The sequence below is a fragment of the Pristiophorus japonicus genome, chromosome 6 (assembly GCF_044704955.1).
Source record: "Pristiophorus japonicus isolate sPriJap1 chromosome 6, sPriJap1.hap1, whole genome shotgun sequence".
NCBI classification, from domain to species: Eukaryota; Metazoa; Chordata; class Chondrichthyes; family Pristiophoridae; genus Pristiophorus; species Pristiophorus japonicus.
In genome coordinates this window covers 215176880-215200120 of record NC_091982.1, presented here as the reverse complement: position 1 = coordinate 215200120, position 23241 = coordinate 215176880, and the positions used below count along the sequence as shown (strand labels likewise).

At 46.0% G+C, this 23241-nt stretch overlaps 1 protein-coding gene across 1 annotated transcript in view; it reads right to left on the bottom strand.

Moving 5' to 3' along the window:
• The window catches only part of prss59 (serine protease 59, putative), a 135885-nt gene that overhangs the window by 96420 nt on the left and 16224 nt on the right, over positions 1-23241 (bottom strand). Inside the window, exon 6 of the mRNA XM_070884081.1 lies at positions 17826-18058. Within this exon, the coding sequence (XP_070740182.1) occupies positions 17826-18058 (233 nt within the window). The remainder of the gene's footprint in view (positions 1-17825; positions 18059-23241) is intronic.

Sequence of the window (23241 nt, the reverse complement as noted above, 5' to 3'; positions counted from 1 at the left end):
TAGATGGATTGGATGTTGGAGAAGGTTCTTTGTTAACCTTAACCACATTTCAGAAGAACATCATGTCTGTAATAGGGGGAAATTTCTGTCTTTCCTATTAGTCATCAGTGATATCTCTCCACGAGCAAGATAAGAACACAAGAACAGAAGATCAGAAGAAATAGAAGCAACAGGCTCAAGGGGTCAAATTTAATAAGATCATGGCTGATTTGATCATGGACTCAGTTCCATTTCCCTGCCAGCTCCCCATAACCCTTCACTCCTTTATCTCTCAACAATCTGTCTATCTCCACCTTAAATATATTCAATGACCCAGCCTCCACAACTCTCTGGGGCAGAGAATTCCACGGATTTACGATCCTCTGAGAGAAGAAATTCCTCCTCATCTCAGTTTTAAATGGGCAGCCCCTTATTCTGAGACTACGCCCCCTAGTTTTAGTTTCCCCTATGATGGAAATATACACTCTGCATCCAACTTCTCAAACACTCTCATTATCTTATATGTTTCGATAAGATCACCTCTCATTCTTCTGAACTCCAATGAGTATAGGCCCAACCTACTCAACCTATCTTCATAAGTCAATCCCCTCATCTCCGGAATCAACCTAGTCGACCTTCTCTGAACAGCCTCCAATGCAAATATATCCTTCCTTAAATATGGAGACCAAAACTGCGTGCAGTACTCCAGGTGTGCCCTCACCAATACCCTGTACAATAGTTGTAGCAGGACTTCCCTGCTTTTATGCTCTATCCCCCTTGCAATAAAGGCCAACATTCCATTTGCCTTCCTGATTACTTGCTGTACCTGCATACTAACTTTTTGTGTTTCATGCACAAGGACACCCAGGTCTCTCTGTACTGCAGCACTTTGCAATTTTTCTCCATTTAAGTTATAATTTGCCTTTCTATTTTTTCTGCCAAAGTGGATAACCTCACAGTTTCCCACATTATATTCAATCTGCCAAATTTTTGCCCACTCACTTAGCCTGTCCAAATCCCTTTGCAGATTTTTTGTGTCCTCCTCACAATTTGCTTTTCCACCCATCTTTTTATCGTCAGCAAACTTGGCTACATTACATCTGGTCCCTTCATCCAAGTCATTAATGTGGCACCCCACTGGTTACTGTTTGCCAACTGGAAAATGACCCATTTATCCCGACTTTCTGTTTTCTGTTAGTTAGCCAATCCTCAATCCAGGCTAATATATTACCCCCAACCCGTGAACTTTTATCTTGTGCAGTAACCTTTTATGTAGCACCTTATCTGTTATGTATGTAATCACTCGATAGACTGAATACTGTAAACTAACACAGGTACAAACCTGGTTCTGCTTTATTCAGGCTCAAAGTGATTACATTACATGATGGCTTGCCTTTTAATCTGGGCTGGCACAGTGATGCCACCTAGTGGCTAGTAATCCCAAGCATACATACATAACACTATCCTCTTTTAAGATATTAGTAACAGTCTTTTTACAAATTGAGACGGTCTGGGGCTTTCCACTCCCTAATTGATCGTCTCAGTTCAACTCCAGCCTTGGGCGAGCGTTCTGAGTCTGTTATGACTGAGGGTTGGTTAGCCGATCTGATGGGAGTGGCAATGATCATGTCAGCAATTGAAAGTCCAGATTCATTGATGACAGCGGAGTCCTCTGATGACCGAGGGCAGGTTGGTTGGTCACTGATTGTGTCTTACTTAGACTGTTCCGGTTCATCCATGTGCCGCAGCTTTATCTGATCAACATGTTTCCTGTATGTTTACCCATTCTTGAGCTTAACGATAAACACTCTGTTACCCTCCTTGGCCGTAACAGTATTGGTGATCCACTTGGCACCTTGACCATAATTTACTACATACACAGGATCGTTAACAGAAATGTCACGTGACACAGCAGTGCGGTCATGATACCACTGCTGACTTTGACGTCTGTATTCAACATGATCAGGGTGGACAAAAGAGAGCTTGGTCTTGAGACCTCTCTTCATCAATAGTTCAGCAGGGGAGACCCCGGTAAGCATGTAGGGTCTTGTCCTGTAACTAAGCAATATGCATGACAAGCGGGTCTGCAGTGAACCTTGAGTTACACGTTTCATACACTGCTTGATGGTTTGGACAGCACGATCTGCTTGACCATAAGATGCTGGTTTGAATGGTGCTGACCTCATTGATACCATTAAGTTGATAGCATTAAGTTTCATGAACTCTTGAAACTCCAGACTAGTGAAGCAAGATCTGTTGTCACTTACAACAATGTCGGACAGACCATGAATGGCAAACATGACACGAAGGCTCTCAATGGTAGCTGTGGATGTACTGGATGACATGATTATACACTCTATCCACTTGGAATATGCATCCACCACAATTAAAAACATCTTTCCCAGGAGGGGACCTGCAAAGTCGATGTGGATCCTGGACCATGGTTTAGATGGCCACGACCACAGACTCAGCGACGATTCCACTGGTGCTTTATTTAGCTGCATGCAAGTGTTGCACTGATGCATACATGATTCCAATCAGAGTCAATTCCAGGCCACCATACATGAGACCTGGCAATGGCTTTCATCAAGACAATACTGGGATAAGTGCTATATAGATCATGTACAAATTTTTCTCTGCCTTTCTTAGGCATAACAACACGATTACCCCATAGTAAACAATCTGACTGAATGGATAGTTTGTCTTTGCGACATTTGTAAGGTTTGGTCTCATCACCCATTTGCTTGGGTATGGCAGACCAATCACCACTAAGGACACAACATTTCACAACTGATAATATCGGGTCCTGGCTGGTCCAGGTCTTAACTTGTTGAGCCGTGACAGGATTTCCTTCACTTTCAACAGTATCCATAACTAACAGTAGGTCTGCAGGTTGTGGCGTCTCCACCTCCGGTGGGCAACGGCAGACGGCTCAGTGCATCGGCACAATTCTTGGTGCTAGGTCTATGGCGAATGACATAATCATAGGCAGATAATGTCAGCGGCCACCTCTGGATGTGGGACGATGCATTGGTATTGACATCTATGTTTTCCGAAAACAATGAAATGAGCGGCTTGTGATCTGTTTCCAGTTCAAACCGAAGACCAAACAGTTACTGATGCATCTTTTAAACCCCATACACACAGGCTAATGCTTTCTTTTCCTACCATGCTGTCGGCTCTTTCTGCCTTTGACAAACTTTTAGAAGCATACGCAACAGGTAGTAGTTTACCCGACTCATTAGCTTGTCGGAGCACGCAACCAACTCCATATGATGAAGTATCACTAGACGCTTGCACAGATCATAGTGTACCAGCAGCTTGTTAGAGCAAAGCAGATTAGTAGCTTTCTCAAAAGCTCTATCTTGAGACGCACCCCAAACCCAGTTGTCGCCTTTTCTTAGCAGCATGTGCAGTGGCTCTAATAAAGTGCTCAATCTAGGTAGGAAATTACCGAAGCAGTTGAGTAGACCAAGGAACGAACTCAGCTCCGTCACATTCTGAGGCTTGGGTGCATTTTTGATGGCCTTCGTTTTAGAGTCCGTAGGCCTGATGCCATCAGCAGCAATTTTCTTCCCCAGGAATTCGAGTTCTGGTGCCACGAAGACGCACTTCGAACATTTTAGTCTGAGTCCCACTTTGTCCAGGCGATGTAGAACCTCTTCCAGGTTGTTCAGATTATCGGCGGTGTCACGACCTGTGACCATGATGTCATCTTGGAACACGATGGTTCTAGGGACGGACTTCAGTAGACTCTCCATTTTCCTCAGAAATATGGCTGCAGCCGAGCGAATTCCGAAAGGACACCTGTTGTAGATAAACAGTCCTTTATGAGAGTTGATGCACATAAGTTTCTTCGACATCTCGACCAGCTCCTGTGTCATGTAAGCCAACCAGTTTAGTGAACGACTTCCCCCGCGCTAGCGGGTATTGATCCTGTTTCGAAACGCAGTTGATCGTAACCTTGTAGTTTCCACAAATCCTGACAGTGCCATCACTCTTCAACACAGGAAAAATGGGACTGGCCCATTCGTTAAATTCGATTGGTGATATGACCCCTGTTATATATGTAAACTTGTATTTACTCCGTACAGCCACCAGAGGGCTCACCCCCGGGAGTGCCAAGGGGTCCCATAATCCCTTGGGAGCACAGGTATTTAAGGAGGCTTCACAGGTTGGAAAGGTACTCTGGAGACCTGCAATAAAAGACTATGGTCACACTTTGAGCGTACAGTGTTCAGTCTAACTCTTTCTCCATAAACAACAACTGCCGACGAGATACAGATAGCAAACCCAAAGATGTAGAGAACAGTGGGCATCCTGGAGAAATACTCGGAGGGAGATGATTGGGAAACTTTTGTGGAGCGACTCGACCAATACTTCGTGGCCAACAAGCTAGTATGGGAAGAGAGCACTGCCAAATGAAGGGCGATCCTCCTCACCGTCTGTGGGGCACCAACATATGGCCTCATGAAGAATCTGCTCACTCCAGCGAAACCCACGTAGAAATCATACGATGATTCGTGCACAATGGTCCGAGAGCATTTGAACCCGAAGGAAAGCGTTCTGATGGCGAGGTACCAGTTCTACACCTACAAAAGGTCTGAAGGCCAGGAATTGCTGAGTTATGTCGCCGAGCTAAGATGGCTTGCAGGACATTGCGAATTTGAAGGACATTTGGAGCACATGCTCAGAGACTTTTTCGCATTTGGCATTGACCACAAAACCATACTTCACAAACTTTTGACTGCAGAGACCCCAACCTTGAGTAAGGCCATAGCGATAGCCCAGGCGTTCATTGTCACCAGTGACAATACAAAGCAAATGTCTCAGCACACAAGTGCTGCTACAAGTACTGTGAACAAAGTGATGTTGTTTTCAAATCGTAACGTACAGGGCAGGCCACACATACCTGCAGCTGCACGTCCGTAGATGTCTCAGAGTCCACCATCAAGGGTGATGAATGCAAGGCCATTAACACCTTGTCGGCGCTGCGGGGGTGATCATCATTTCCATTCATGCCAATTCAAAGAGTACGTTTACAAGGGCCGTGGAACAATGGGGCACCTCCAACAAGTGTGCAGACGAGCTGCAAAGCCTGTTAAACCTGCAAACCACCACGTTGCAGAGGAGGACAGATCCACGGAGGATCATGACAAACCAGAGCCTCAGACCGAGGAGGCAGAGGTACATGGGGTGCACACATTCACCACAAATTGTCCCCCGATAATGCTGAATGTTGAACTAAATGGACTCCCATTGTCAATGGAGCTGGACACGGGCATGAGCCAGTCCATCATGGGCAAAAATACTTTCGATAGCTTGTGGTGCAACAAGGCCTCAAGGCCAGTCTTAACTCCAATTCGCATGAAACTAAGAACTTACACAAAATAACTGATTCCTGTAATTGGCAGTGCTACAGTAAAGGTCTCCTACAATGGAGCAGTGCACAAGCTACCACTCTGGATGGTAGCAGGCGATGGTCCCACGCAGCTTGGCAGGAGCTGGCTGGGAAAGATACGCTGGAACTGGGATGATGCGAGCGCTATCACCCGCTGACGACACTTCGTGCGCCCAGGTCTTAAACAAATTTCCTTCACTGTTCGAACCAGGCATCGGGAAATTCCAAGGAGCAAAAGTGCAAATCCACCTAATTCCGGGGGCGCGACTCATCCATCACAAGGCGAGAACAGTACCGTATATGATGAGAGAAAGGGTAGAGATCGAGCTAGGCTGGCTGCAAAGAGAGGGCATCATTTCACTGATCGAGTTCAATGAGTGGGCCAGTCCTATCGTACCAGTCCTTAAGGGAGACGGCACCGTCAGAATCTATGGCGATTACAAAGTAACTATCAATCGTTTCTCCCTGCACGACCAATACCCACTACCAAAGGCCGACAACCTCCTTACAATGCTGGCGGGAGGAAAGACATTCACGAAACTGGATGTGACTTCAGCCTACATGACGCAGGAACTGGAGGAATCATCGAAGGCCTTCACCTGCTTCAACACGCACAAAGGTCTTTTTGGTTGTAACAGATGCCCGTTTGGAATCCGATCAGCGGCGGCGATATTCCAGAGAAACATGGAAAGTTTACTGAAGTCAGTCCCACACACCGTGATCTTCCAGGACGGCATCTTGGTCATAGGTCGGAATATAGTCGAGCACCTGCAGAACCTGGAGGAGGTTCTTAGTTGACTCAACCGCATGGGGCTCAGGTTAAACGCTCGAAGTGCGTTTTCCTGGCGCCAGAAGTGGAGTTCTTGGGAAGGAGGATTGCGGCGGACGGCATAAGGCCCACCAACATGAAGACAGAGGCAATCGAGAACGCACCGAGGCCACAGAATGTGACAGAGTTGCGGTCATTTCTGGAACTCCTGAACTACTTTGGTAACTTCTTATTGGGTCTCAGCACACTGTTAGAACCATTGCATGGCTTATTATGAAAAGGGAACAAATGGGTTTGGGGCAAAAGCCAAGAAAATGCCTTTGTAAAAGCGAGAAAATTGTTATGCTCAAACAAATTGCTTGTGTTGTTTGAGCCATGTAAGCGTTTGGTACGAGCATGTGATGTGTCGTCATATGGTGTCGGGTGTGTATTGCAACAAGCTAATGATTTCGGGAAACTGCAACCGGTTGCTTATGCATCCAGGAGTCTGTCTAAGGCTGAGAGAGCCTACAGCATGATTGAGAGAGAAGTGTTAGCTTGTGGTAAAGAAAATGCATCAATATCTGTTTAGGCTAAAATTCGAATTGGAAACTGACCATAAGCCACTTATATCCCTGTTTTCTGAGAGTAAAGCGATAAATACCAATACATCGGCCCGCATCCAGAGATGGGCGCTCACGTTGTCCACATATAACTACGCCATCCGCCACAGGCCAGGCACAGAAAACTGCGCCGATGCCTACAGTAGGCTGCCATTCCCACCACGGAGGTGGAAATGGCACAGTCCGCAGATCTAGCCATGGTTATGGAAGCATTTGAGAGTGAGCAATCACCCGTCACTGCCTGGCCGATCAAAACCTGGACAAGCCAGGACCCCTTATTATCTCTAGTCAAAAGCTGTGTGCTTCACGGGAACTGGTCCAGTGTCCCAGTGGAAATGCAGGAAGAGAAAAAGCCGTTCCAGTGGCGCAAAGATGAAATATCTATACAGGCAGACTGCCTTCTGTGGGGCAATCGAGTAGTAGTAGTCCCCAAGAAGGGCAGAGACACCTTCATCAATGACCTCCACAGTACCCACCCAGGCATCGTAATGATGAAAGCGATAACCAGATCCCACATGTGGTAGCCCGGTATCGATGCAGACTTAAGAGTCCTGCGTTCACAGATGTAATACATGCTCGCAATTAAGCAATGTACCCAGGGAGGCGGCGCTAAGTTTATGGTCATGGCCCTCCAAACCGTGGTCTAGTGTACACGTCGACTACGTAGGGTCGTTCTTGGGTAAAATGTTCCTTGTGGTTGTAGACACATACTCCAAGTGGATTGAATGTGAGATAATGTCAGCTAGCACGTCCCCTGCCACTACTGAAAGCCTGCGGGCCATGTTTGCCACTCACGACTTACCTGATGTCCTGGTGAGCGACAATGGGCCATGTTTTACCAGTGCTGAGTTCAAAGAATTCGTGACCCATAATGGGATCAAGCATGTCACATCTGCCCTATTTAAACCAGCGTCCAATGGTCAGGCAGAGAGAGCAGTGCAAACCATCAAGCAAGGCTTGAAGAGGGTAACTGAAGGCTCACTGCAGACTCGCCTATACCGAATCCTGCTTAGCTACCGCATGAGACCCCACTCACTCACTGGGATCCCACCTGCTGAACTGCTCATGAAAAGAGCACTTAAGACAAGGCTCTCGTTAGTTCACCATCAGGTGGAGAGCAGGCGGCTTCAACAAAGTACATACCATGATAGCGCAAATGTGTCACGCGAGATTGAAATCAATGATCCTGTATTTGTATTAAATTATGGACAAGGTCCCATGTGGCTTCCTGGCACTGTCGTGGCCAAAGAGGGGAGCAGGGTGTTTCGGGTCAAACTTTCAAATGGACTCATTCACCGGAAACACTTGGACCAAATCAAATTCAGATTCACGGACTTCCTGAGCAACCCACCTTGGACCCTACCTTTTTTGATCACCCAACATACACACAAGTGGCAACCGGCACCACGGTTGACCACGAAGCAGAACCCATCATCCACAGCAGCCCAGCAGGGCCAGCTGCACAGCAACCCAGTGAGGGCCCAACAAATGATTCAACAACACCAGCTTTCACACCGAGATAATCAACCAGGGCAAGAAGGGCCCCAGATCGGCTCACATTGTGAATAGTTGCACTATTGACTTTGGGGGGGGCGGGGAGTGTTGTTATATATGTAAACTTGTATTTACTCTGTACAGCCACCAGAGGGCTCCTTCCCGGGAGTCCCAAGGGATCCCATAATCCCTTGGGAGCACAGGTATTTAAGGAGGCTTCACAGGTTGGAGAGGCACTCTGGAGACCTGCAATAAAATACTACGGTCACACTTTACATCGTGACCTTAGTGTTCAGTCTGACTCTTTCTCCATACACAACAACCCCTTCATACTGGAGCCTATCCAGTTCGATTTTGACCTTCTCCCTCATCATGTACGGAACTGCCCGAGCTTTATGATGGACGGGTCTTGCATCCGAGTCCATGTGGATCTGCACCTTGGCTCTCGTGAAATTGCCGATGCCTGGTTCAAACAGCGAGGGGAACTTGCTCAGCTCTTGAGCACATGGAGTATCATCCTCCGACGACAACGCTTTAATATTGTTCCACTTCCATTTGATTTTTTCTAACCAATTCCTGCTGAACAGCGTTGGACCATTGCCTTGAACAATCCATAATGGTAAATCATGAATCACATCATCATACGACACCTGACTACTGCACTGCCAATCATTGTTATGAGTTCTTTAGTGTACATACGCAACTTGGCATTGACTGGACTCAGCTTCGGCCTCACAGCCTTAGTATCGCACAGCTTGTCGAATGTCCTCTGGCTCATTATTAATTGACTCGCATCCGTGGACAATTCCATCGGTACCAGCGCACTGTTAAGTTTCACATTAATCATTATCGGTTGGCTCTTTGTTAGGAACGAATACAGTCCATACACTTCCTCCTCTAGTATCTCGGATTGCATATGCAGATCCGCGCTATACTGGTCATCATCCTCCATGTGGTGTGTCGCAGCACACTTGCTCAGTTGCGGACACATGCGCTGGAGATGCCCCTTTCTCGAACAGCCTTTACAAATGTACTGTTTAAACCGACACTGATGAGGCCGATGATTGCCCCCACAATGCTAACACGGTGAAATCGGATTCTTTCCCCCAGCGGACTTTGAGCAGCCACAGGTTTCGCATATGCAGTCAAGTAGGCCCTGCCATATGCAGCTCTGCCAAATGACAATACAATCTTGTTTACAGTACTTGCCGAGTTCCGATTTTTCGATGATATCTGCTTTAAGTGTTTGTCCGTCGTCATGCATGCCTGGGCAATCGTGATGGCCTTGCTCAAATCCAATGTCTCCGCCGCCAGTAGATTATGCAGGATCACCTCGTGGTTGATGACGATTAAAAGAAGACATACAGCATGTCTTCCAACGTGTTTTTGTACTTACACGGTCCAGCTAGACGTTTTAGGTCGGCAACGAATTCTGACACATCCTGACCCTCAGAACAAATGTGCATGTAGACTTGATATTGTGAGATGATGATGCCTTCTTCTGGTTTGAGATGGTCATGTACCAGAGCACACAATTCCTCATCGTCCTTGTCCGTTGGATTTGCAGGCGAGAGAAGATTCTTTGAGTCCATAGGTTTTCGGACTGCAAACAGCGAGGAAGAGTGCCCTGCGCCTAACTGCGTCAGTGGGTTCCTTCATTTTGTTGGCCACGAAGTACTGGTCCAGGTGAGCCACAAAATCTGCCCAGTCCTCTCCCTCCATGAATCTCTCCAGAATTCCAATAGTGCTCATTTTTGCATGCGAAAGTTCTTAAGTTACCTCATCGCCAAATGTTATGTTGGTAATAACTCAATAGACTGAATACTGTAAACTAACACAGGTACAAACCTGGCTCTGCTTTATTCTGGCTCAAAGTGATTATATTACATGATGGCTTGCCTTTTATACCTGGGCTGGCACAGACATGCGTACAGCCCAGTGACCTCCAACAGTGGCACCACCTGATGGCTCGTAACCCCAAGCACGCATACATGATATTATCGAATGCCTTCTGGAAATCCAAATACACCGCATTCACTGGTTCCCCCTTATCCACCCTGCTTGATACATCCTCAAAGAACTCCAGCAAATTTGTCAAACATGATTTCCCTTTCATAAAACCATGCTGACTCTGCTTGATTGAATTATGCTTTTCCTAATGATCTGCTGCTACTTCCTTAATAATGGACTCTAGCATTTTCCAAATGACAGTTGTAGGCTTACCTGTCTATAGTTTTCTGCTTTCTGTCTGCCTCCTTTTTTAAATAGGGTCATTACATTTGCAGTTTTCCAATCTGCTGGGACCTCCCCAGAATCCAGGGAATTTTGGTTGATTACTACCACTATCTCTGCAGCCACTTCTTTTAGGACTCTAGGATGCAAGCCATCAGATCCAGGGGACTTGTCCACCTTTAGTCCCTTTATTTTACCGAGTACTACTTCTTTAGTGATAGTGATTGCATTAAGTTCCTCCCTCCCTATAGCCCCTTGATTAACCCCTACTGTGAAGACCAATACACAATATTTGTTCAAAGTCTCTGCCAGTTCCCTGCACAGCCATATCTACAGTGAGTTCCTTCTACCATGGCCTAATAATTTGTCTTAATGACAGCCTCAAAACACATCCCACCATTGTAGCATTTTTTTCCACTCCAGCATTGTGACAGCCTCAATGGATAAGAATTCCAAATTGCGTTAAGTTGATGGCAGCTTTGCTCTGTAAATGAGAGTGTTCCAATCTCAATGAAAAGATAAATTTTATAGCTCATACTGAAAGAGATGATCTTCATCTCGTCAATTTGAGCTGTTTTCAAACCTGGCATCTGGAGGTAATGCATTATCATTACGTCCCACCCAATACCATCTCTGCTGAGTTATATTAGAGACGTTGGGCTCAATTTTCCCCAATTCCATCTTGTAGCATATTTCAAGAGTTACGCCTTTTTTTTTGGCACCGACTACTCCAAAAAAAAATTGAAAGTTTCCCCATTCTAATTTTTGAAATTGGCGCCGCACAATCTGTCCTTTAGCTTCGGGAGGCGGAGCCTAATGTCTGTGCTGAAAAAAGGATGCCCCCCAACCGCACACCCCCCACCCCGTTCTGCGCATGCGCGAAAAAAAAATGATGTTTTTTACGTGGCTGCTGTGGGCGCGCATGCCCAGTACACCTCCCGGTCTGCATTTAGCCATTTTTAAAGAGCCAGTTGTGTGTGAGAACTTTGAGTGCTGCGTGAGAACATTAATTCTCAGTGGAAAAAATTGGAGCTGCAATATGCAATGCGGCTCAAGGACCAACAATTTCTCACAAGAGGAAGTGGAGGTACTGATTACTGTAATTGAGGCCAAATGGAATGAGCTGGACATCAGCAGAGGTCAAATAAAAGTTACACCAAAAGAAATGAAGAAACGCTGGAACCAACTTGCAGAAGATTACTGTGCAATGGTGACCATCTTGAGGTCCGGAGGCCAGTGCAAAAAGAAGTGGCAGAACCTTGGTCAAGTAGTTAGTGTAAGTAATATTTTCATTTATTTACTGGAATTGCAATTGTAAATGTGACCATCTGTATGTCGCACCCAGCAGAGAGACACCCTCTCTAAAAAGTTATATTTTCATCTTTGCAGAGGAAGGTGGCACGCAACAAAAGAGCGAGAACTCGAACAGGCAAATCTGCACCCATGACACCCTTGGAAGTCAGGGTCGCTGTTTTGATGGGTCCTGCCTGGAGAAAAGCAACCACCACTGCACAAGCTGGGCCCACACTCGAGGGAGAAAGTAAGTCCTGCAGTCTGGCTTTGTTAAAAATTAAGTACTGCGCAGGCTAGCCATGCTTCGGTTTATGGGGATGTCTCCATCAGCTACGCTTCGGTTGATGCAATGTGCTATCATTCATCGTGGTCCTTCAAATGAGCCTGCTGCCTGCACTGTGTGTGCCTACTCATGTCACCCTGCCCCCTCCTCTGATGCTAACCATTTGTCTGTTCTGTTATATTTTGCAGAACTTTGAGGCCAAACCTAACGAAGCTGAAGCCGATGCAGAAGAAGATTCAGATGCGGACGAGCCTGAAGAGGGGAACATCTTCCAATCCCACCTTCCAGACCAAGAGCATGGGTATGAGGTGGATGGGGAGGGGGAGAGGGAGATGGAGGGGCAGGGGAAGAATGAAGCCCCCACTGTTGTACTCACTCTGGAGGAGGTGCTGGTGCCGCTTTCCTGAGTGGTACGAGTGTTGGGACATTCCATGCTTGCACACAGTCTGAGGCTGCGGATTCCAGTGGGGTGCAGCGAGCCACACCCAGGGCCCCACCGTCCGAGGCTGCGGGTTCCAGTGGTTAGCAGCGAGCCACACCCAGGGTGAGGAGGGGAAGGAGAACTCGACAGCATTCTCCTGAGCTGCAGGATGTAACAGATGTGGTTCAGGTGATGGCAATGAGTGGGGTGAGCATTGACCATACGTGATCATTCCTGGACACCATCGGTGGGGTGAGTGATGAGGTATCAGGACTGTCGGGAGAAGTAACAACACTCTCGCAAGAAATGGGAACACTGTCCGGGCACATTAGGGAAGGAATGTTGCAGGTAGCTGATACACTGTCGGTGAACATGAGGGAGGGAATGTTGCAGGTAGTTGTGACGCTGTTGAGGCAAATGAGGGAGGGAATGTCGGAGTTAGCTGCTTCAATAAGGGAACACGCCCAGACCCCGCAGCCAATGATGGAATCAACTGCCACTCCCACTCCAATCCCCAACTGCCAATCCCACTCTGAAGAGAAGAGGCCCAAGCCGGGCCTTCCACATTACCACCTGCCCACGCCGCCCATCAAGAAGTGCGCATTACCCGAGATGCTCGAAAGAATAAGCTTGGTACTATCCTGAGAAACGATACGTCACTTTCTGCTAGCATGGGTGGAGTCACCAAGACCAAGCGCAGTGGACGGTCTTAGAATAAGGTGGAGGAGAGATGGGTGCCGCCTTTCTTTGCTGCTGCTGTTGTTGTTGTTACTGTAGTAACTGTTCTCAAATTTAAAGTTTTTTGTAAGTGATGTAAATTTACAAGTTTAATAGTTTGTAAGTGATCTTAAAGTTGGTGAGTGATGTTAAAGTTTGTAAGTGATCTTAATTGAAAACTTTAAAGTTTGATACAAGAATATTTTTATTAAAGTTAAGTTAATTTTTATTAAGTTAATCCTCTCGCGGAGGATGAAAGCATCATAGGTGCTCCCAGGGCATCTCGCATCAATTGCCATGATGCGATGCATGTCGTCACAAATGAGCTGCACATTCATCGAGTGGAAGCCTTTTCTGTTCCTGTACATCTCGGAATCCTCCAAAGGTGCTCACAAGGCGATGTGGGTACAATCAATGCAGCCCTGTACCTTGAGGAAGCCAGCAATCCTGGAGAAGCCCATAGCCCTGTCACGCATTGCCTGGGCGGTCATGGGGAACTTTATGTAGTCATTCCTCCGGGCATATAGTGCAGCAGTCACCTGCCAAACGCAGATGTGTGTTGCACGTTGAGAAATGGCGCATACATCCCCAGTTGTGGCCTGGAATGATCCTGATGCAGAAAATGAAAGTGCAGCTGTAACCTTTACTTCAACTGACAAAGCAGTCCTCCTGATGCTTCTATGTTGCAGGTCTGTTTTTACTAACTCACAGATCTCGGTTACAACTTCTTTGCGGAAATGCAGCCTTCTCACACAGTCTGCATCACTCAGGTACAGATATGGAATGTCTGTCTCGATGTACTCGATGTGGGTAAGGCCTCCTGCCCATCATCCTATGTGCTCTGAGGTGCCTCAGGTGATGATGCCTAATCAATCTTCTCCTCCGCAGCACCATCATGCAGAATACTTTCACGAGGTATGGCATTGTCAATATTGCTCCCATAATTTAATTGTGGCTTTGCAAGAAGCTCAAAACAGCAGGACAAAGCACTCAGACCTTCTTTCCTCTCTCTCTCTCCTCAGGGTGGACGCTCTAGTATGGACCACACCCTGGTCTGCGCATATGCAATTGGCTTGCTTAGAACGGGAAGCTAGGTATTCACTGAAGAAACAACGTCTAATGCAATTGTTTAATTTTTGATTTTTGATTTTTTTCAAAGTACCACCCCTGTCTCCTCACCAGGCTCGAGGGTTGGAGCATTGACTGGCAGAATTGCTCCCTCACCTGGACACAGGGGTTGGTGTCCACCCGCCCCCCCCCCCCCCCCAGCTTCTTTTGACACTGCTGTATAGCCTAAGGGTTCTCATCCTTTATATAAGTGGCTGGCAGTTCAGTTCGGCTTCCACCCCACCCTTCCCGAGCCGAGCCCCGAACTCCTGTGTCCGGGCGAAGGTGTGATTCTGCCAGCCGACGCTCCGACCCGCGAGCTCGGTGAGGAAACGTTCGGTGGTGGCGTGGTACTTGAAACAAAATCTAAAATTAAAAAATTGCATCCATTTTCTCCCTTTTGACTTTGAAAAAATTAAGCTTCATGATGCATGTTCTTTGTCTTCTTGACTCCCTCCAAAACTTTGCCTAAAAACAATGGCGTCTTTCTGTGCCGATTTTTTAATGTGTGCTTCTTTTTATTAAGTGCCCAGAATGTTTTTTGGAAGTGGTCACATACGCCGTCCTAGGAAAAGTGTAAGTTTTGCTTACACTTGCTTAAATGTGAAAAACTGGCGCAAACGCAAAAAAATCGGAACCTAAAAAAATCGTACCTAACTGAGTTATGCTGGTGCAGAAACTTTGGGGAAACTTAATTTACTCAAAAAAAAACAACGCACACCAAAAAAAATGGTGCAGATAATTGGGTAAAATTGAACCCATTGAAAGTATAAAATAAATGGGAATAATCTTATAGCTAGTAGGTTTACTTATATTCAAATAATAATCAAAAGCAAATTGCAATAATATATAATTTCAATACTTTTGAATATATTTTGAATATTTTAAATCAACATACTAACTCTTGCCAATGAAGTGATGCAAATGTAAAAGCTACATTCATACTGCTGCTACTGATATGAGACTGGCAGCTTCAGTATGTGTTCCAACTAAATCATATTTCATTTACACTACCTGGTTGAAGTTTAATTTTCTGTCCAGGTGAGAGATCGTTGATGCATGGTTGCATGTTTGAAGACCCACGAAAGCATCAGATAACAAGGTCTTCAAAACTTAACAGAGTGTATTTTATAATAACCTGTAAAATAAGCAACTGCAAAACCACTGGGTTTTCTTTTTCTCTCTTTCTCTCCCCCCTCCCCCAAAATAACTTGTTGAATTTTGCCGTATATGCCCAACTTCCTCCTCCCCTTCTTGAGTTGTGAGAAGCCACAATTCCGCCTTCTCACCACCCGGTCAGAAGGACTATAACCTCGTCACACACTATGAGCTGGATTTTGCCGCCGCTCAGAGGGCGGGTTCGGAGGGGGAGCACGGCAGTTAAGTACATTGGGTTTTCAGTGACTCTACATTGCTTTGAATAGGTGACAGCTGCAAAACTGGTATAAAAGCTACCATCTGTTCACTTTCCAATGTTAGAAGCTGGAGCCTTCAGGATTTGGAATACATGTTCCAGTTTTATGCAGTTTGGAAGTGTTTGGAGTACACTCTATATCCACTGTCACCTCTTTGGAACAATCTATCTCACTATTGACAGATCACTTCTGTGATCTCAACTTCACCTACCAGCTATTCCATCAGCATCGCTGCTCTTGAAAAAATCTCACCTTGGTCCTCAGAATCCCATCACGATCAGCCCCAACACCAACATCACCAGTCCCACCAGCAACACCAACAACAACAACAACAACCATCTCCATAATCACCTGATGCTGGACAGGACACAGGACATCAGCACCATATTGCTGTCCGGGAGGCCAGGGATGACCTCACTATGGTCAGATTTACTTCACTTGATGTGCCAGGTTGGTACCACCCCACACCAACACCATATAGCATCACCACAATGCCCAAGCCATTCCTTTCACACTCATCACTATTGGGGGGGTGGGGGGAGGGGGTACCGTTATGTCTCACCATTCACTGCAACTCAGTAAGCCATTTACAAAGGAGCACACAAATCTGTCCAAGAAGGGAAAGTGTTGAAAATAAAGATTTCATTGTTTGACAACACATTAACAGAAACTTGACATGAACTTTGGTTAAACGACCCAAGTGCCTACCGTTGTGTGCTGTTAGTTGTATGATTGGACAAGGATGAGGGTGAATGTGAGGGATGGCTAGTGAGATGGAGATATGATAATGTAAATAGAGAGAGGGATGGGTGGAGGTGTAAGGTACGTTGGTGTGAGTAAGGATGTGCAGGGGTAGTGTAGGGAAGGCAGAGTGATGGGGATGTGATGAGTGGCACCGCATGATGAGGTTGAGTGTGGCTTTGCAGTAACATTTTATGATCTACTGAGATCATTGAAAGGTTTGCACCACTGCAGCCAGGTCCTCCTGATGACATCCCTGCTTGTGCCCTCCTGTGCAATGTGCAACCAGGCTGTGTTGGTGTCCTAGGGAGGTCTCTTCTGCCCATTGGAAAGGAGGAGAATTGCCCTGGGTGCTGTAACTCCCTCCATTAGCATTTGGATGGAGTCTTGGGGGAGCCTGGGTGTAGCCATGCACCTTTGTGCAATGCTGGTCAGTGTTTGTAGCAGCTCAATGCCCATCCTGGCCATCGCCCGCCTCTCTCCAGCCTCGGTAGGTAAATCATGGCCTATATTGTTACTGAGGATAAAAGAGGAAAAAGTATGCATAATATACAGGCAGACACAGACACAAACATGTTGCTGAAATAACTATTACATCCTGTATACTGACGATGCAATTAATCATCATTTGCACAATGTCAGAAAATGAGTTACGTTGTGCTAGTTTATATCCATTTAAAACAGCAGCAGTGAGTAGCAAGTTTAAAATTTTTAAAAAGTGCCTTTCATGACCTCAAGACATCCCAAAGTGTATTGCAGCCAATTAAGTACTTTTGAAATGTAGACACTGTTGCAATGATAGAAACACAGCATCCAATATGTGCTCAGCAAACTCCCACAAAGAGCAATGAAATAAATAACCAGATCATCTGTTTTAAGTGTTGGTTTACAAAAAATAAAATTGACGGGCAGGAAAAAGCCATCTGATCCATTAAATCTTCACATGGGATTCGCGATAAATGTTGACTAAGAGCCTGGGAAAATGACACTGGTCTTCAAATATGCCCTGGGATCTTTTATATCTACCTGAGAGGGCAGATGGGGCTTCGATTTAATGACTCATCCGAAAGACAGATTAACTTTAGTGAAACACATTACATAATGTGGCTTCTTCTTCTTTCGTTTGGTAGTAGCAAAGCAAATCAAATGCCAATATCTAATTGGTAAATGGCACACATGGGGTGGTACTCAATCATACAGGCAAGAAGATCCTAGGTTCAAACCCTACTCTGTGCCGAATAAGGCAAAAGAAAAAAACAATTAGGGTTCCTGGTTCTAACTTTTACTTCATTAAGAGTCAGCTTCCTCAGAAGAGTAATGGAGAAATAAATGCAATACTTACAACTTCAATGATGGATTGACAGTACTCACCCAGAAAGTTGACGACAGCCTGCACTGGTGCACTGGACGCAACAGCAGCATAGACCAGGTGTGGGTACTTCAGTCTAAACCACGCTGCAAGGGATCCTGGATAAGAACCTCCAAAAGCAATCCACTTGTTGTGCGTAAGGTTCATTTTCACATCCACCTTAGTTCGAAAGTGGGCAATGTCTGCGAGTGCCTGATCACTACGAAGGTACAGAAGATTTGAAATGCTCAAGTCCCTTGAAGAAAATTTCAACAAACACAGCAGAAGAGGGTTAAGTTTTTTAACGTTAGGTATGCGTTTTAAAGGAAATACAGAAATACTTTTTCTACTCATTAATATCAAAGTTCGCTTTAAAATTCAGCATTAGATCAAGAGAAATCAACTAAAAAAGGGTACTTGAAAACAGAACTTCTGATCATTACTCTGCACTTTGTATGAAATCTCAACCTGAATTATTGCTTGTAGGGCTTTTGGCACTGTAGAATTTGACCGAGTTTGGGACCAAGTAGAACTGAAGTCAATGGGGACCAGTGGCTGAAGTCATACCTAACAAAAAGGTGTCATGAATGTACTTTTGGGATCACTAGCCACTAGGTGGCATCACTGTTGGAGGCCATGTGCAGCCCAAGTATAAAAGGCCAGCCATAATGAATATTAGTCACTTTGGGCCTTAATAAAGCAGAGCTAAGGTCATTCCTCTTGGAGTTAAACAGTACTCGGTCGAACAGTTATTGCATACACAACATTTGGCGACGAGGCAACAAGAACTTTTTCATGTAAAAATGAGCACAATTGGATTGTTGGAGCGATTTGTGGAAGGAGAAGATTGGACAGACTTTGTGAGCAGTTTGAACCAGTTCTTCGTGGCCAACAAAATGGAGGAGGTCGGTGATGCAGATTAGCGCCGGGCAGTGTTCCTCACGGTTTGTGGTCCAAAAATTTATGGTCTGATAAAGAATCTACTCCTGCCTGTGAGTTCAATGGACAAGATGTATGAAGAAATCTGTACACTGGTATAGGACCACCTTAAGCCAGATGAAGGCATCATCATCTCGAGATACAGATTTTACACCCATGTTCGCTCAGAGGGCCAGAATGCGGTAGAATTCGTTGCCGACTTGTGAAGTCTAGTGGGACCATGTAAGTTTGGGGCTGTGTTGGCAGACATGCTGCTGGACTTCTTTGTAATTGGCATCAACCATGAGGTGATCCTGCGTAAACTATTGGCGGTGGAGACGTTGGACTTGAACAGGGCCATCATGCTCACTCAGTCATGCATGAGGACAGGTAGAAGTCTAAAGCAGATATCAGTGAAAAATCGAAACTCGGCAAGTACTGTAAATATGATTGATTCGGCGTTTGGCAGAGTGGCACATGGCAGGGCCTACCCAACTGCGTATGCAAAACCTGTGGCTGCCCAAAATCCACCAGCGGGAATGCATCCAATTTCTCCGTGTTGGCTTTGTGGGGGAAATCACCGGTACCAGCAGTGCCGATTTAAGCAATATAGTTGCAACGGCTGTCTGAGAGTGGGGCTTCTCCAGCGCAAGTGTCCGCAGATGAGCAAGCATGCTGCAACACACCATTTGGAGGACGATGGTCAGACTAGCGCAGATCCGGATATGCAATCCGACATACCAGAGGAGGAAGTGTATGGACTACTCGTTCCTAACTAAGAGCAAACTGATAATGATCAACGTAAAATTTAATGGAGTGCTGGTATCGATGGAACTGGACACAGGGGCGAGTCAATCGATAATGAGCCAGAGGGCATCGACAAGCTGTGGGATACTAAGGCTGTGAGGCCCAGGCTGAGTCCAGTCAATGCCAAGTTGCGCACGTACACCAAAGAATTCATAACGGTGATTGGCAGTGCCACAATTAAAGTGTCATATGATGGTGAGATTCATGAGTTACTGCTATGGATTGTCCCAGGCAATGGCCCAACGCTGTTCGACAGGAACTGGCTTGAAAAAAATCAGATGCGATTGGAATGATATCAAGGCGTTGTAATCGGAGAAAGATACATGAGCCCAAGTACTGAGCAAGTTCCCTTCACTGTTCGAACCAGGCATCGGCAACTTCCGGGAGCCAAGGTACAGATCCACGTGGACTCGGATGCAAGACCCGTCCATCATAAAGCTCGAGCAGTTCTGTATATGATGAGTGAGAAGGTCGAAATCGAACTGGACAGACTCCAGCGTGAAGGGATCATATCACCAGTTGAATTTAATGAATGGGCCAGCCCCATTGTTCCTGTGCTGAAAAGTGATGGCACAGTCAGAATCTGTGGAGACTACAAGGCTACAATCAACAGGGTTTCGAAACAGGATCAGCACCTGTTACCAAAGGCTGATGACTTGTTTGCAACACTAGCCGGGGGTAAGTCGTTCACCAAACTGGACTTGACGTCGGCCCACATGACATAGGAGCTGGTCGAGACGTTGAAGAGACTTATGTGCATTAACACGCATAAAGGACTGTTTATTTATCACAGGTGCCCTTTTGGAATTCGCTCGGCTGCAGCAATATTTCAGAGGAACATGGAGAGTCTACTGAAGTCCGTTCCCAGAACCGTTGTGTTCTAAGATGACATCCTGATCACAGGTCGTGACTCCGAGGAACATCTGAACAATCTGGAAGAGGTTCTACATCATCTGGACAAAGTGGGACTCAGACTGAAATGCTCGAAGTGCGTCTTCATGACAGCAGAGGTCGAATTCCTGAGGAGGAAAATTGCTGTTGACGGTATCAGGCCCACGGACGTGAAAACCAAGGTCATCAAGAATGCATCCAAGCCGCAGAATGAGACGGAGTTGCATTTGTTCCTGTGTCTACTCAACTACTTCGGTAACTTCCTACCTAAATTGAACACCTTATTAGAACCACTGCACATGCTGCTAAGAAAAGGCAACAACTGGGTGTGGGGTGCGTCTCAAGACAGAGCTTTTGAGAAAGCTACTAATCTGCTTTGCTCTAACAAGCTGCTGGTACATTATGACCCATATAAACATTTAGTAACGGCCTGTGATGCTTCGTCATTTGGAATTGGTTGCATACTCCAAAAAGCTAATCAGTCAGGTAAACTTCAACCAGTTGCGCATGCTTCAAAAAGTTTGTCTAAAGCGGAAAGAGCCTACAGCATGGTAGAGAAAGAAGCACTAGCCTGTGTGTATGGAGTTAAAAAGATGCATCAGTAGCTGTTTGGTCTTCAGTTTGAACTGGAGACAGATCACAAGCCGCTCATTTCACTGTTCTCTGAAAACAAAGGTACCAATACCAATGCATCATCCCGCATCCAGAAGTGGGCGCTGACATTATCCGCTTATGATTATGTCATTCGCCATAGACCTGGCACCGAGAATTGTGCTGATGCTTTGAGCCGTCTGTTGTTGCCCACACCGGAGGTGGAAAAACCGGTGGACCTATTGTTAGTTATGGATGCTTTTGAGAGTGAAGAAACCCCTGTCACAGCTCAACAACTTAAGACCTGGACCAGCCAGGCCCGATTTTATCAGTGGTGAAGAGTTGCATCCTCAAGGGTAATTGGTCTGCCATACCCAAGCAAATGTCAGAGGAGACCAACCCTTACGTTCGTCGCAAAGACGAACTGTCTATTCAGTTGGATTGTATACTGTGGGGCAATCGTGTTGTTATGCCCAAGAAAGGGAGAGAGAAATTTGTACGTGAGCTACATAGCACACATCCCAGCATTGTAATAATGAAAGCCATCGCCAGGTCTCATGTATGGTGGCTGGGAATTGACTCTGAGCTGGAATCATGTGTGCATCAGTGCAACACTTGCATGCAGCTCAGCAAAGCACCAGCGGAATCGCCGGTGGAGTCTGTGGTCGTGGCCATTCAAACCATGGTCCAGGATTCACATAGACTTTGCAGGTCCCTTCCTGGGGAAGATGTTTTTAGTTGTGGTGGATGCATATTCGAAGTGGATAGAGTGTATAATCATGTCATCCAGCACATCCACAGCTACCATTGAGAATCTCAGTGTCATGTTCGCGACACATGGTCTGCCTGACATCGTTGTTAGTGACCACAGATCGTGCTTCACCAGTCAGAAGTTTCAAGAGTTCATGAAACTCAATGGTATCAAACAAAGGTCAGCACCGTTCAAACCTGCATCCAATGGGCAAACAGAACAAGCTGTCCAAATCATAAAGTAGAGTATGAAGCGAGTAACTCAAGGGTCACTGCAGACCCGCCTGTCATGCATACTGCTTATTTGCAGGACAAGACCACACACGCTTAACAGGGTTTCGCCTGCTGAACTAATGATGAAGAGAGGTCTTAAGACCAAGCTATCTCTTGTACACCCTGACTTGAATAATTATGTTGAATATAGAAGACAAAGTCAGCAAGGGTATCACGATCGCGCAGCTGTGTCACGCGATATTTCTGTAAATGATCTGTATATGTTCTGAATTATGGTCAGGGTCCCAAGTGGATCACTGGTACTGTCATGGCCAAGGAGGGCAACAGACTATTTATTGTCAAGCTCAAAATGGGCAAACATACAGGAAACATATGGATCAGACAAAGTTGCGGCACACAGACGAACCGGAACAGTCGGAGGAAGAGACAATCGACGACCAACCAACCTACCCCCCAGTCATCAGATGACTCAGTGGTCATCAGTGAATCGGGACTTTCAATCACCGGCATGTTCAATGAAAATATACTTTCAATCTCTGACATGGACATTGCCACTCCCACCAGATCAGCCACCCAGCCACCAGTCACAACAAACTCTGAACACTCACCCAAGGCTGGAATTGAACAGAGACAGTCAACCCGGGAGCGTAAATCACCGGACCATCTCAATTTGTAAAAGACTGTGTTAATATCTCAAAGGGGGGTATTGTCATGTATGTACTTGTGTGCAGCCCAAGTATAAAAGGCCAGCCATTTTGCATATTAGTCACTTTGGGCCTTAATTGAGCAGAGCCAAGGTCATACCTCTTGGAGTTAAATAGTACTCAGTCTAATAGTTATTGCATACACAACAAAAGGAAACTGTTGGGGTTGTTGGAGGCCAATCATCTCAGCCCCAGAACATCACTACAGGAGTTCTGACAGCATCCTAGGTCCAACTATCTTCAGTTGCTTCATCAATGGCCTTCCCTCCATCATAGGGTCAGAAGAGAGGCTGCTCACTGATAATTGCATAGTGTTCAGCTCCATTCGCAATTCCTCAGATAATGAAGCAGTCCTTGTCTGCATGCAGTGAGACCTGGACAACATCCAGGCTTGGGCTGATAAGTGGCAAATATCATTTATGACAGACCAGTGCCAGGCAGTGACTATCTCCAACAAGACAGACCCTAACCATTTCCCTTTAACATTGAATGGCAGTACCATCACTCATTCCCTACCATCAACAGCCTGAGGGTCACCATTGAC